This window comes from Salvelinus namaycush, unplaced genomic scaffold, assembly GCF_016432855.1.
Source record: "Salvelinus namaycush isolate Seneca unplaced genomic scaffold, SaNama_1.0 Scaffold87, whole genome shotgun sequence".
Classification (NCBI taxonomy): domain Eukaryota; kingdom Metazoa; phylum Chordata; class Actinopteri; order Salmoniformes; family Salmonidae; genus Salvelinus; species Salvelinus namaycush.
The window spans coordinates 200,021-213,687 of NW_024061608.1; the positions used below are offsets into that span (position 1 = coordinate 200,021).

General features: G+C 44.9%; 2 protein-coding genes and 1 long non-coding RNA gene across 3 annotated transcripts; all 3 read left to right on the forward strand.

The window, feature by feature from the left end:
• The first annotated feature begins 4,458 nt into the window (after positions 1–4,458).
• Positions 4,459–5,243, forward strand: LOC120043100. Its single transcript, XR_005476312.1, has 3 exons — positions 4,459–4,508; positions 4,827–4,982; positions 5,126–5,243. It is a non-coding gene; the product is annotated as an uncharacterized LOC120043100 (long non-coding RNA).
• A 688-nt stretch (positions 5,244–5,931) lies between these two features.
• On the forward strand, positions 5,932–7,850 carry LOC120043101. Its single transcript, XM_038987824.1, has 2 exons — positions 5,932–6,201; positions 7,292–7,850. Exons 1-2 carry the CDS (start codon positions 5,957–5,959, stop codon positions 7,848–7,850), a joined length of 804 nt encoding a protein of 267 aa, XP_038843752.1. The 5' UTR covers positions 5,932–5,956.
• A 2,033-nt stretch (positions 7,851–9,883) lies between these two features.
• LOC120043111 lies at positions 9,884–12,257 on the forward strand. The gene is made up of 4 exons (XM_038987834.1): positions 9,884–10,932; positions 11,221–11,429; positions 11,746–11,833; positions 12,008–12,257. The coding sequence occupies exons 1-4, from the start codon at positions 10,104–10,106 to the stop codon at positions 12,190–12,192; spliced, it is 1,311 nt and encodes a 436-aa protein (XP_038843762.1). The 5' UTR covers positions 9,884–10,103; the 3' UTR covers positions 12,193–12,257.
• Positions 12,258–13,667: the final 1,410 nt, after the last annotated feature.

Here is a 13,667-nt window from a genome sequence, read left to right on the forward strand (position 1 = left end):
TTCATGAGAGTGATTGTCTTGTTTATCCGCACACAAAGACAGTCAGAACGCACCTAGCCTCTTGTCTGTAATCCATGTGGGAGGAGGGGAAATCATACATTTTTTATGAACAAACATTTTAATAAAATCATTCATGTCTTAAGCTCTGTGGGAATCAACAAATCGTAGTACTTGCTCTCATGAGTAATTGTAAAGATTTGATGATCCCAAATGGAACCCTATTCCCTATACTGAATAGTAAACTACTGTTGAACAGGGCCCATAGTGGTCTGGTCAAAAGCAGTGCACTCTAAAGGAAATAGGGTGCCATTTGGGATGCTGGTTTTGCATACCGGTATGTGAGCAACAGGACTTTTTGATGGGACATATTACATTTGTGTTATTAAACCTACCTGTCCTTTGGCCTCTAGAAAGTATTTTTGAAAGTAAATGATTAGTTAATGTATTCTTTCTTGTGATAGTTTTGTCATCATTTTATGCCTTCGTTAGTTACTGAGGGGTGGTTAGGAGAGTAGGGGCACCTGTATGAGCGAAAACAATGATGCACACTAAGTACTACAACGTTTGTGAAAAGCACTGATACTATCCCGAGGCATGTGAGGTGGAAAACATGTCTCCCTTGGAGAGGAGAAACACTGTAAACCAATGGTAGGACAGCAGCAATTAGATTGTCTTCTTCTGGAAAATAAATATCTATATTATTTGTCTTTGGTCTTATAATCAATGTTTTTTTAACAGGTTTTGCTTGCTTTAACTTCTTCAAAAAATGAAACCACTCAATCCTTGTTCAAATCCCCGTTTTTGTCTCTTTTTGAAAATCATTTTAACTGGAAATATGTGCAATACATTTGCTATGTTCACCAAATCAGCAACAAGAGGTTGACAGGTTTTTTCGTGTCATTATCATTCTTTTAAACGGATGAAACTAGCACGAAACTCCCATGAATTCTTTCAGTATCTGAAGTTTGCTGTATATTTTATGAGTAATCAATGTTATTTAATGATGAACTCTGGGTTATCGGTGTGGGTAATTTATTTTATTTCATTTTGCATTGCGTCCACAACATTACATTTTTAAGGGCAATCGTAGCCTACATTTGTTTACAACTCGCAGGATTTCCATGCGTGAATTTACAACCGCACAGAGCGTTGCATCAGCACGAGATTGGAAGTGCGTCAAATCTGTACAGCATTGTTACGTCATCACTGATAAACGTTGAAACTGATGAGAAACCGCGGGAGCAGTTCAGTGATTCTCGCTAGTGCTGGAGGAGCGTGCATTTTGGCAAGGAAATGTACTGATTTTGCAAGGACATGGAGAATAAAGAGTTCAAGGTAGGCATGTTATTTAAGCAATAAGGCCCAAGGGGTTGTGGTATTTGGTCAATATACCACGGCTAGGGCTGTTCTTACGCACGACGCAACCCGAAGTGCAAGCTAGGACAAAGCCCATATTTCACGAATCCCCGAGGTGCCTTATTGCTATTATAAACTGGTTACCAACATAATTAGAGCAGTAAAAAATACATGTTTTGTCATACCCATGGTATACAGTAGTCTGATATACCACGGCTTTCAGCCAATCAGCATTCAGGTCTCGATCCACCCAGTTTATAATTATTTTTAAATCCCCATTTATATTAATTACTGTGGATTAAATATTGTTAAATAAATGAAATGATGTTCTATTCATTCTGTAACATCAAACTACAAAGTCTATGGCCAGGGAGTCATGAGAGTTGGCTAAAGGTACAGTAGAATCTGTTGTGGGTCAAATGGGGGACTAGGGTCAAAGGTTATTATGACACCACCTTCACATTTCTGTCCTAAATGGCACCCTATTCCCTATGTAGGCTAGTGCACTACTTTTGACCATGATCCATACACTGGTTGGCTGACGTCACGAAAAACATGCGCGCTCATCAATGGCCGGAATGCGTGTATCTTGTTATGACTCTAAACCTCAGCTAGCAAGTGCTCATTATGCAAATGTATTTGTTTGCAATTAACATTTAGAGACTAAATATAGTTTACATGTTGTCAACGTTCTAAGCGAACCCTGTCTATTTACCCTGTCTATTTTACCCACAGTTACTTGCCAGTGTTGTTGCTAAACAACCAACCCGTCTATATAGCCCCACAGTGGAGGTGTCATAATACCCATAAAACCTAGCGGTCAAACAGGGAGGGAAATGGTTCCAATCGTTTTTCCACATAAAATAAGGGCTGTGTTTAATGTGGGTTTACCGTGGTGTGACATTTTTATAACCATGTAAAGCTCTCATGGACAAGGTGACTTTTAGCAATACATTTGGCTCTATTTACTCTCAGATTCGAAATTTCTAATTAGCATCAAAGTAGACATGCAAAACTACAAATCCCTGCAAGCTCCTAAACGTCATTTCTAGCTGACACCTTTGCTAACAGGTATTGTGTCAATTTAAAACTTGCACTAAACAGTTCACAGAATTGTCCATTTAAAGAAATGTAGCCAATTTATTAATTACTACATTTAGCTAACATTAGATAGTTAGTCAAGAGATTCTTACCTTTGCCTCGATCAGCATGATCATCGTGGCATTTGAAATTCTTTATGATAGCCACATTATCAGCTAATTAGCATTTCATTTTGGGGGGGTAAGTACAGGCGAATACATTGATAAAAGTCACCTTGTCCTAGAGAGATTTACACAGTTATCAAAATGGTAAGCCTACCTGAAACACAGCCCTTATTTTAAGTGTTTCTAAAATCCACTATGGGGAAAATGTATGGTGGAAAAACAATTGGAACCATTTCCCTGTTTGACTACTAGGTTTTATGGGGATTTTGACTCATTACTGTGGCACTCTATAGGGCTCCGGCCAAAAGAAGTGCACTATATTGGAAATAGGGTGCTATTTCAGACACAAGCATAGATATGATGCATTATGATGTGACCGTAGAAATAGAATCACTAGAAAGGATAGAGCCTCTGACCATGGCAATTTGACTGGTAAACTGAACTGTACACCTGACATGATGTTCTGGTGATTCTATTTCTATGCATATGATGCATTATGATGTGACAATGAGTGTTGGGTTAATGGTGCTTTCAAGGCAAGTGATCTTGGTCAAATCATGACTTCCATGTTCTTTAGGTCGGAAAGTTGGAGCTCTAAAAAGATGCCAGAGTTTCCGACTTTATTTAATTCAATTCTTAGTAATTTTTTTGTGATATCCAATTGGTAGTTACGATCTAGTCTCATCGCTGCAACTTCCCAACGGGCTCGGGAAAGGTAAAGGTCGAGTCAGGAGTCCTCCGAAACATGACACGCCAAGCCGCGCTGCTTCTGACTTGGAAATCCAAGTTGGATGACTGTTGAAAACAATTTTTCCCTGTCGGAGTTAGTTTTTTACCCCGATTGTCTTGAACGCACTGAAGTCGGAAGTCAGAGAGTTCCCAGTTGTTTTCAACACGGCTAAAGGCGACACAGTAGGTGACATCCAAACATGACTTTGTGCTGTCTTTCAGGAGTCAGAGGTCAGTGGGAATGACCTCACCCTCATAGACCTGGATGACCCCATCAATGACGGTGATGTTATGAAGGAAGACAGGTAAGTGATTTACACTAATGACACATTTGTGACTGGTTACAGGATCACATAGGCCTACAAATACAGATTCTGTAGTAGGTCAAAGGTCCTATGGAGAGGTAGGCCCAGAGCCATGTATTTAGAGAGATGGGACATCTATCTGCATTATGTTGCATTTACATCAATATGTATACATTATATGACACAGTATAATCAAAGATATCCATATGAGAGCTGGCTCCCCATGTGCAATATTGACATTTTAAACAATAATATGTAACTGAACATCTATTTTATAATTGACTTATTGGGTAAATGAAAGGCTCAAAGGCGCTAACATGGAGTCCTTTCTAAAAGTTTGCCAAATTCTCTAAATACTGTATATACCTCTGGATAGGCCGAGTCATCTCAGAGTATTGGAACCATATAATTCGAGTGATTCTATTCTAATTCTAGAATGATTCATTCTAATTCTATAATTGGAACACATCCTCACACTCACATTATAGCACATTATAGTGACCTTAGAGAGATTCCTTTTTCTGTATCTAGATCTGATAAAGATCACAGAGAGGTTGAGAGACAGACCACGTTGGAAGAGGCTGTTCTAGAGACAGATATCCAAACTCTGTCACTAGAGGCTGAAGGAGAGATTGAGATGCAGGAGGCTGATCTGAAGACAGATGGCACGTCTCAGTCACAGGAGGTTGAAGGAGAGAGTGAGTTGGACGAGGCCGTTGTCATCCCATCTCAGTCACAGAAGGTTGAAGGAGAGATTGAGTTGGACGAGACTGTTGTCATCCCACCTCAGTCACAGGAGGTTGAAGGAGAGAGTGAGTTGGACGAGGCCGTTGCCATCCCACCTCAGTCACAGAAGGTTGAAGGAGAGAGTGAGTTGGACGAGGCCGTTGTCATCCCATCTCAGTCACAGGAGGTTGAAGGAGAGAGTGAGTTGGACGAGGCCGCTGTCATCCCACCTCAGTCACAGGAGGTTGAAGGAGAGAGTGAGTTGGACGAGGCCGTTGTCATCCCACCTCAGTCACAGAAGGTTGAAGGAGTGGGTGAGTTGGACGAGGCCGTTGCCATCCCATCTCAGTCACAGGAGGTTGAAGGAGAGAGTGAGTTGGACCAGGCCGTTTTCATCCCATCTCAGTCACAGGAGGTATGATGTTTTGTGTTTTAATGACGCATTGAAGATTAAAATGACAAATGAATTTTCAAAGCTTGAGCTAGTAAAGGTCTTCTAATCTAGGAGGCCAAAGGTGAGAGTGAGTTGAAGCAGGTTGATCTGAAGACAGCCACATCAACTCTGACACTGGAGGTCGAAGGAGAGAGTGTGATGCAGGAGAGTGATGATCTACAAACAGCCGGGACATCTCAATCCCAGGAGACTGAACGAGTGGCAAAGGTAAATGCTTCCAGATAACAGTGTGTGTGTACATTTCTGTTTGTGCATGCAGACAGTAGTTCGTAAACAGACATTGCATTAACAGTGCTATGGCGAATTTGATTGAATTCCAGCCTAAGTCTGCTTTCTGTCGTCCCCATCAGGCTGCAGTGGTGACCTTCACTAGCGTGACCCGCAAGGCTGCAGCCTCCCAGACCAGCCTCACCCTCAGCAGGGGAAAGAGAAGCTACCCAGACCTACACACCTTTGTGCAGGACATGAAGGATGGGTAAGTTGCTCTTTGGCTTCCCCATGCATCCCCTAGATATGTTCCCTATTAGAGCCTTGGTCAACAATAGTTCAGTATTTAAGGAATAGGGGCCATTTGGGACGCACCCATAGGGACAATCTCAATTGCATACTCCTCACGTCCTCTCTTCTCGCCTCCTTCTCAAAACCCATTGGATGAGAAAGCCCTCCCTTTTGACCTTCTCGTCCAATGGGTTTTGAGAAGGAGGTGATGAGTCTCGGGCAAATACAAGGGACTCAACTGACCAAATGACCAATCATGGATGTTTGGATGTGGCCTAGTTCCATAGAGGTCCATCCATAACGTAATCTAAGAGAATAGAGGTAATGTCATGTAGTTTAATTGCGTACCTTTATTTATTTACTTTTCAGCCATTGGAATCTGCTGAGTGAGAATATGCGTGCCGGGGTGAGTTATAGTCACTTCTAAAGTAGTTCATGTTGGTAAGATGGACCAAACATTCCAAACTCTTATTGGTGGAAATCGTGCAGGACCTTTAATTCAGAGGTTCCCAAACTTTTTCACTCAGGCCCCCCTTTCCAGCATTGTGGAACATCCTGAACCACTGCTTTAATTGACTAGCTTGAGTGAACACATGGTGCAGCAGTGCAGCTCCGTTAACAAACTAACTCTGTATGGTCTTTTAACATTTCAGATGAGCAGACATGAGTTTAGTGCCAGGTGCATGGATATCACAAATTGGGTGATGGAGTCTACATCCACTGTGGTTATTCCCGCCCTTGACCTCACCATGCAGATAGAGCTCTCTGATTCGTCAAGCTCTTCTGGATCAGGAAGTAATGAGGCAAGAGAAGTGACTTCTCTTGGCCGCAGCGTCAGATTCAGCTTTAGTGGAGGACCCAGTAGGCGCACCAGTTCTAGAACCACTTGCAGCACACGAACTCCCACCCCTTTCCCCTCCTCTCATAGGTACCTACCCCTATCCCCTCCTCTCATAGGTACCTAACCCTATCCCCTCCTCTCACAGGTACTTACCCCTATCCCCTTCTCTCATAGGTACCTACCTCTATCCCCTCCTCTCATAGGTACCTAACCCTATCCCCTCCTCTCATAGGTACCTACCCCTATCCCCTCCTCTCATAGGTACCTACCCCTATCCCCTCCTCTCATAGGTACCTAACCCTATCCCCTCCTCTCACAGGTACCTACCCCTATCCCCTCCTCTCATAGGTACCTAACCCTATCCCCTCCTCTCATAGGTACCTACCCCTATCCCCTCCTCTCATAGGTACCTAACCCTATCCCCTCCTCTCATAGGTACTTACCCCTATCCCCTCCTCTCATAGGTACTTACCCCTATCCCCTCCTCTCATAGGTACCTAACCCTATCCCCTCCTCTCACAGGTACTTACCCCTATCATCTTCTCTCATAGGTACCTACCCCTTTTCCCTCCTCTCACAGGTACCTACCCCTTTTCCCTCCTCTCACAGGTACCTACCCCTATCCCCTCCTCTCACAGGTAGCTACCCCTATCCCCTCCTCTCACAGGTACCTACCCCTATCCCCTCCTCTCACAGGTACCTACCCCTATCCCCTCCTCTCACAGGTACCTACCCCTTTTCCCTCCTCTCACAGGTACCTACCCCTTTCCCCTCCTCTCACAGGTATCTACCCATTTCCCCTCCTCTCACAGGTAGCTACCCCTATCCCCTCCTCTCACAGGTACCTACCCCTATCCCCTCCTCTCACAGGTACCTACCCCTAGCCCCTCTTTTCACAGGTACCTACCCCTAGCCCCTCCTTTCACAGGTACCTACCCCTATCCCCTCCTCTCACAGGTACTTACCCCTATCCCCTCCTCTCATAGGTACTTACCCCTTTCCCCTCCTCTTCTTGTAGGTCTTTCTAAAAACATTATTCCCATGTCCCTTGTTATAAGTACAAATATCCATTCCAGATCCACTTAGTGAGAAATACTACTTAGATACTTCCAAATTCTTGGATCATATTTTGTATTTTGTTACCATGTACTATTCATTTCTGTTGTGCATTCTGCAGGTCCATGACTTCCTTGCTGAGTGAGGATGAAGAGCGATATGTCTCCTCACCTGAGGGTGGTGATAGAGAGATGAGACACAGACCCCACTCAGCACCACTGAGATCTGTGTTTGGAATCTCTGAGGATTCTGTCTTCAACATGGTCCAGAGCGGCCAGTCGCAGAGTGACATCGTACTGTCGTCCAGTTGGAGTAGACGGGAGAAATACAGACCTGTCAAAATACCAACGGACACCAGGTTTATGATGGGTATTGTAGAGTTGGTTATGAACCTTCTCAACTCCAGATTGGCTGAGCTAATGCGAAGTCTCAGTCAGGGAACTCTAGGTCCGCTGTCTGGTAGTTACTCAGCAAGTCAGCAGTTTGCCCAAGAGATGCTAAGCATGGTGTCTGCTAAGATGTATTCCCATGCCATAGAGCATATTGCGCATGGCCACAAGTCTCCCCTTGAGTTAGAGAGGGACCTTGAGGCCATATTGGGTCCTCTGGCTGGACAGGTTATAGTCATCATCATAGATAGCATCTTCAAGGCTAAAGCCAACGGAGGAAACAAGGGGTGAGCGACCAGCCCCTTGACCTATTTTCTCACTGCCATTTCGGCAGAAGTACAAAGCCTAGTTGTTCAGAGATCGGCTAGTAGACCGTCCACCAGACTGTCCAACAACGACCCACTGCTGAACATTTCCAAGTCAAAGGTCTTAAGATCAGTTCTGCTCAAAATGGCAGAACTCTTTGGTCAAGGTCCAAGTGAAACCTGTCTAGTTCCACTAGTCCAGAGTCAGTCCGACAACTCTATTTGCGACTGGACTCTGAATGCAGGCACCATTCATCCAAGTCAATTTCTGTCCAACAACAGAATGACAGAAGTGTCATCCGATGTTGTGGATCTTGTACTTGAGGTTTTTGGGATAACAGGATTTTTGGATAGCAGGAGCCCGTCAAGGCCACAGAGTGCCTGCTCCTACAACTCAGCTAGTGGAGCAATAGACATGAGAGCTCTTGCTGGGGACTTGGTCAGACAGGTGTCTGTCAAACTCAGACCCTTTGTCTCTGAGAGTCAACTCTCCACCATGTCCATGACAGATCTGTCATCATCTATTTCTGACTCCACCTTGAAGCAGTTGTGTTGTAGCTCTGCTGTTGCTGCAGCAACTGTCTGTCAAGCAATCAAAACGGAGCTCGAGAGCCAGAGACCTACCAACCTGTCAGCCAGAGACCTACTATCGTCTCTGGTAGAGACCATTGAGGACATGGATATCTCTGACGTCCTCCAGGGCCCGTCGGCCATTTTGGAGGAGGCTGCTATGATAAAGCACCCAGAGATGTCCACCTCGATAATATACAGGTCTTTGCTTCTCGACTCATCTCTCGCCTCCTCTAACATGGTCACTGAGAGCATTATCTTCAACAGTCCACGCCCATCAGAGGAGAATGTGAGTATTCAGAAGGTGCTCCCTTGTGATAAAGTTGACATCCTCCATGGTCAACCAGTGGAGGAGTATATCATCAAAGCTGAACAATGCATCACTCAGGTTATTCAGGATGCAGCTGTGACATATACTGGCGTGCTGGATAAAACCGACACTTGTGGGAAACTGTCGGAAGTTCTGTCTGTCTGTGTTTCCGCGGAAAATATTGAGGAAGCATCCTCTGATCTATTTGGTGGAATTATTTCCGACCTGCATGAGGTATTTGAGGTCAATAAGGCCTCCATGCGTACGAAATCAGGTCGCAAAATGTTCTGGGTGGAAGTGAGTTCAGGTTCCCAGAAGATTTATACCAAAACCCTGGACAAACTGAGGAAGCTTTTCACCTCTCACCTTCTCACTGAGGGAAAAAATACTCCTGTGCAAATTGAGCTCTATGACACTGGACTACTTGTAACTGAGACCACTGTGGAGGTATCTCCTGTACAGAAGACAGACAGTAATACCTCTTCTATGTCCTCAGCCTCAGCCCACCAGTTCACCCTCGACACCTGCACTAAAGGGGTCATCAAACAGGTGATCTCGGTGCTGAGGTTGGAGACTTCAAAGGAAGACCGCTTCGCTTCCGTTGGGGAGAACACGTCAAATGCGTCCTTCGACTTCAACCAGAAGTTGGACACGATCATTTCGAAATTGGAGGACCTCAGCATTTCGAGTGACGTGGCGTCAGCTGAGATTGCCACGCTCACGCGATCTCGTAGTGCAGCCAGCAGAACCTCTAACATTTCCATCCAGAGCTTTCACAGTGCTGAGTTCCGAGCTAAGGCCAAACAGATTGTGCGTGAGGCCATTCTCAGAGCTGCTAGCGAAGCCAACTGTTCTTTGCCACAGAGCATGCCTAGCATCACCTTCTCACACCATGTGGTTTCTACAACTGAAGATATATTGAATATGGTCATGCAAGACCTTGAAAGTGTATCCCAGTACACAGTGGAGGACGCAGACTTCTTCCCACTAGGAGAGAAAAAGCTGCAGTCCCAACTCAATCCCAGAGTTGTCTTTGACAACTCATTTTTTGCTGCTCAAATCATGTACCACAGAGTAAAGGATAGACTGAACGTCTTTTTGTCTTTTCCACCCGTGTCAGTCACCACAGCCAAAGATGTGCTGGACTCCACCCCTGTGGAGACACTCAGATGCTCGAAGTCCCCTGACACTGCTCTTGTTAAGGACAGGAGCCGCCCTCCGTCTGTGAGAAATGAGAAGCCATTTTCAAAAGTCAGTTTGACTAAAAGGTTTAAAGCCCTTGTGTCTTCGAGTGGCTCCTCCACAGACCACCATGTAATTGACACATGCAGTGAGGATGTCAGTCTGCCCACCAGGAGTATGTCAGTTGTGAGCGACACCAGTTTGAAGAGAGCCTCTCCTCTCCATGGTAGTGGATTGAGTGAAAGTTGTGAACCTCTTGTGGCTCTACAAGACGGAACAGTGGCAGTCAGCCAAGAAGGCTTTAGCAAAACTGCAAAGAAGACGCTCAGCTTGATCCTAAATGTGATCAAGTGCAGATTGGCCAACTCTGAGAGTTCATCTGTTGGTAAGAATGCAAGTGAGGAGTGTCTGATAGCCACTAACATGTTAGACTCTCTACTGGAGAGCCTTGACCTGTTGCCTGACATGAGCGCTGCCGATGAGATCACAAGGACAGAATGCCATACCTCTAACGCAATGGACAAGACAGGTTCACAGTCAGCGCTTGTGAGCCAACAAGAAATGAACATATCTGACACCGGTATCATAGTGAAAACTATAATGGACACATTGAAGGCAGATGACCCAGAATTGACTTCAGCAGAAGAAAATCTGGATAGGCTTCTGTCAATTGAAGCCCTTCAAGATGCGTCTGGCAACCTGATCGCAAAGGTCCATGGTCTCATTCAGGAGATAACCATAAGCCGCCAGCTTCAATCCATGACTGGCCACAGAAGCCTCTCTCAACCAGCGCTGCCAAAGCCAGCACTGAGGAAGCTGTCAAAGGACGATGCGTCAGAGCTCGTTTACAGCTTTGCCCACACTTCTGTTAGCAGACTCCTGGGGCAGTGTTTGGGTAGGCCTATGCCACCCACTGCTGACAGGGTTTTGGATCAGGTCATCAAGTTGATGACAAACATGGTGATGGACAGCCTGACTGATCTGTCCAAGTCTGCAATGGAGGGTGGTAAGTGAAAGTTCCTATTTTCATCTGCATAGGACTTCATTGTAACATGATGCTCAATACATTGCGTTTTATGATGTGAACTTTGCTGGATGCGTCCAAAATGGCACCTTCCATGTTTAGTGCACTACTTTTGACCCGAGCCAGACCCTATGGGCCCTGTTCAAAAGTAGTGCACTATAAAGGGAAGAGAATGTCTTTTGGAACGCAGTGACTGCTTTCCATTGTTGCGTCCTCTTCTCCCAGTTATTGTACCCAGGTCAGTCACACCAGCTTGCTCTTCTTACTTAGACACCAGCAATGCCGCAAGTGACATCACTCATGGCGTTGTGGCTGACCTTAATGCTACTGAGGAATTCCCTGCCAGGGGCCTTAGCCCGGCTGATGTAAAGGCTGACGGCATGGCCCGCCTTCCCTCTGCCAGAGGGGAAAAGACTAAGAAGAACAGGAAGTGGCGCTTCCTACCCAAAATTGGCAAGATTCCAAAGATCAGGATGAAGGTAGGGGGCTCTGGGGCTGAAATGTACCCTACAGATTCACTACACCCCTATTGTCTCTCAGCATTAGAACAATGCTGTTGTCATTGTCTTTAGGAGGTTGAGTGAGGCCGCTGTAATACAATCCTAATACACACGGGAGAGAGTCAATGTCTGTGTCCCAAATGGCACCCTATTCCCTATATAGTGCACTACTTTTGACCAGAGCTCTATGGGCCCTTGTCAAAGGTAGTGCCTTACGTAGCCAATAGGGTGCCTTTTGGGATGCATACCATATATTTTACACAGGCTCAGTTGTCCTGATGTGTTTTGTCAACAGCTGTTCAAGACAAAAGGGGAACCGAAGAGCCACCCTGAACAGGATGCGCTGCCTACCAAACGTCTCAGAGAGACTCATATTTCACAGAGTAAGTGATAAGCATCGATAATGTCATATTGATGTATCACCCTATGGCCAGCTTGTTAAAACAGTGACTACAGATACAGGTGGACAGACAGGCAGACAGACAGACGGATAGACAGGCAGACGGACAGACAAACACACACGTTCATTTTCTGATTATGAAATATTCTTATCACAGATGCTGAGTGTGAGGTTCCAGAGGTTCCATCCACTTCCCCACCCAAGGAGGACCTGACAACCACACTGGCCCCTGCTCCCCAGGAGTGCCAGTCCCGTAAACGCCCTCTCTTAGTCAGGGTGTTACGAGCTATCTCCAGAGCCGTCTCCAAACCATTCAGAGGAGCTTTTGGGAAGAAGAATTAGCCAAATGCCTGATTTTATTACTATTTTAATCAGAGCCTTTATTTAATAAAACATTACTGCATTGATTTCTGTCTATAGTAGTCTTACTGTTTGTGCAAGATAATGGTAAAGTACTTCAAACCACATAGTCAAATGTATTTATAGTGAAGCACTTCATATATGTTTTATTTTATTTATCCTTCATTTAACTAGGCAAGTCAGTTAAGAACAAATTATTATTTACAATGACGGCCTACCCCGGCAGAACCTGGATGGATAAGATGAACAGAGAACACTTTGTAACACTTTCTATGAAGCCCATATCTATAATGCATACACTCAAGTTTACTCATCATAGGGAAAGGTAGGCCAAACGGCTTTTACTTATCATTGGGAAAGGTAGGCCAAACGGCCTTTACTCATCATTGGGAAAGGTAGGCCAAACGGCCTTTACTTATCATTGGGAAAGGTAAGCCAAACGGCCTTTACTTATCATTGGGAAAGGTAGGCCAAGCATCCTTTACTTATCATTGGGAAAGGTAGGCCAAACGGCCTTTACTCATCATTGGGAAAGGTAGGCCAAACGTCCTTTACTTATCATTGGGAAAGGTAGGCCAAACGGCCTTTACTCATCATTGGGAAAGGTAGGCCAAACGTCCTTTACTTATCATTGGGAAAGGTAGGCCAAACGGCCTTTACTTATCATTGGGAAAGGTAGGCCAAACATCCTTTACTTATCATTGGGAAAGGTAGGCCAAACGGCCTTTACTCATCATTGGGAAAGGTAGGCCAAACGTCCTTTACTTATCATTGGGAAAGGTAGGCCAAACGGCCTTTACTCATCACTGGGAAAGGTAGGCCAAACGTCCTTTACTTATCATTGGGAAAGGTAGGCCAAACGTCCTTTACTCATCATTGGGAAAGGTAGGCCAAACGGTCTTTACTTATCATTGGGAAAGGTAGGCCAAACGTCCTTTACTCATCATTGGGAAAGGTAGGCCAAACGGTCTTTACTTATCATTGGGAAAGGTAGGCCAAACGGTCTTTACTCATCATTGGGAAAGGTAGGCCAAACGGTCTTTACTCATCATTGGGAAAGGTAGGCCAAGCGGTCTTTACTCATCATTGGGAAAGGTAGGATGTGTTCTGGACACATCCTTTCTGTGCTCCAGCAATTTAAGAACAGATGCCTCCTTCCATCAGCCGTATGCACCTTGTTCAGTATCTGTCACTTTACAGTACTGTAGTTCATGATCTGGTTCTACTTACTTTATGACATTCCTCCTCGTTCTTATAGGCTGGAGTAGGCTTAGTCTCAAAATAAGACCGGTTTAAAATAGTTTTAGCCTGTTAAAGCAGGGTTTCCCAAACCTTTCTTTTTCAAGGTGAAGTGGGAGATTCGGACAGAGCTAAAGGACGTCCATTTTTTTTGCACTGATCACAGACGTGGTCAAGTGTAAATATGACTTCTTACATGAGCCTGACAGTGCATCTCA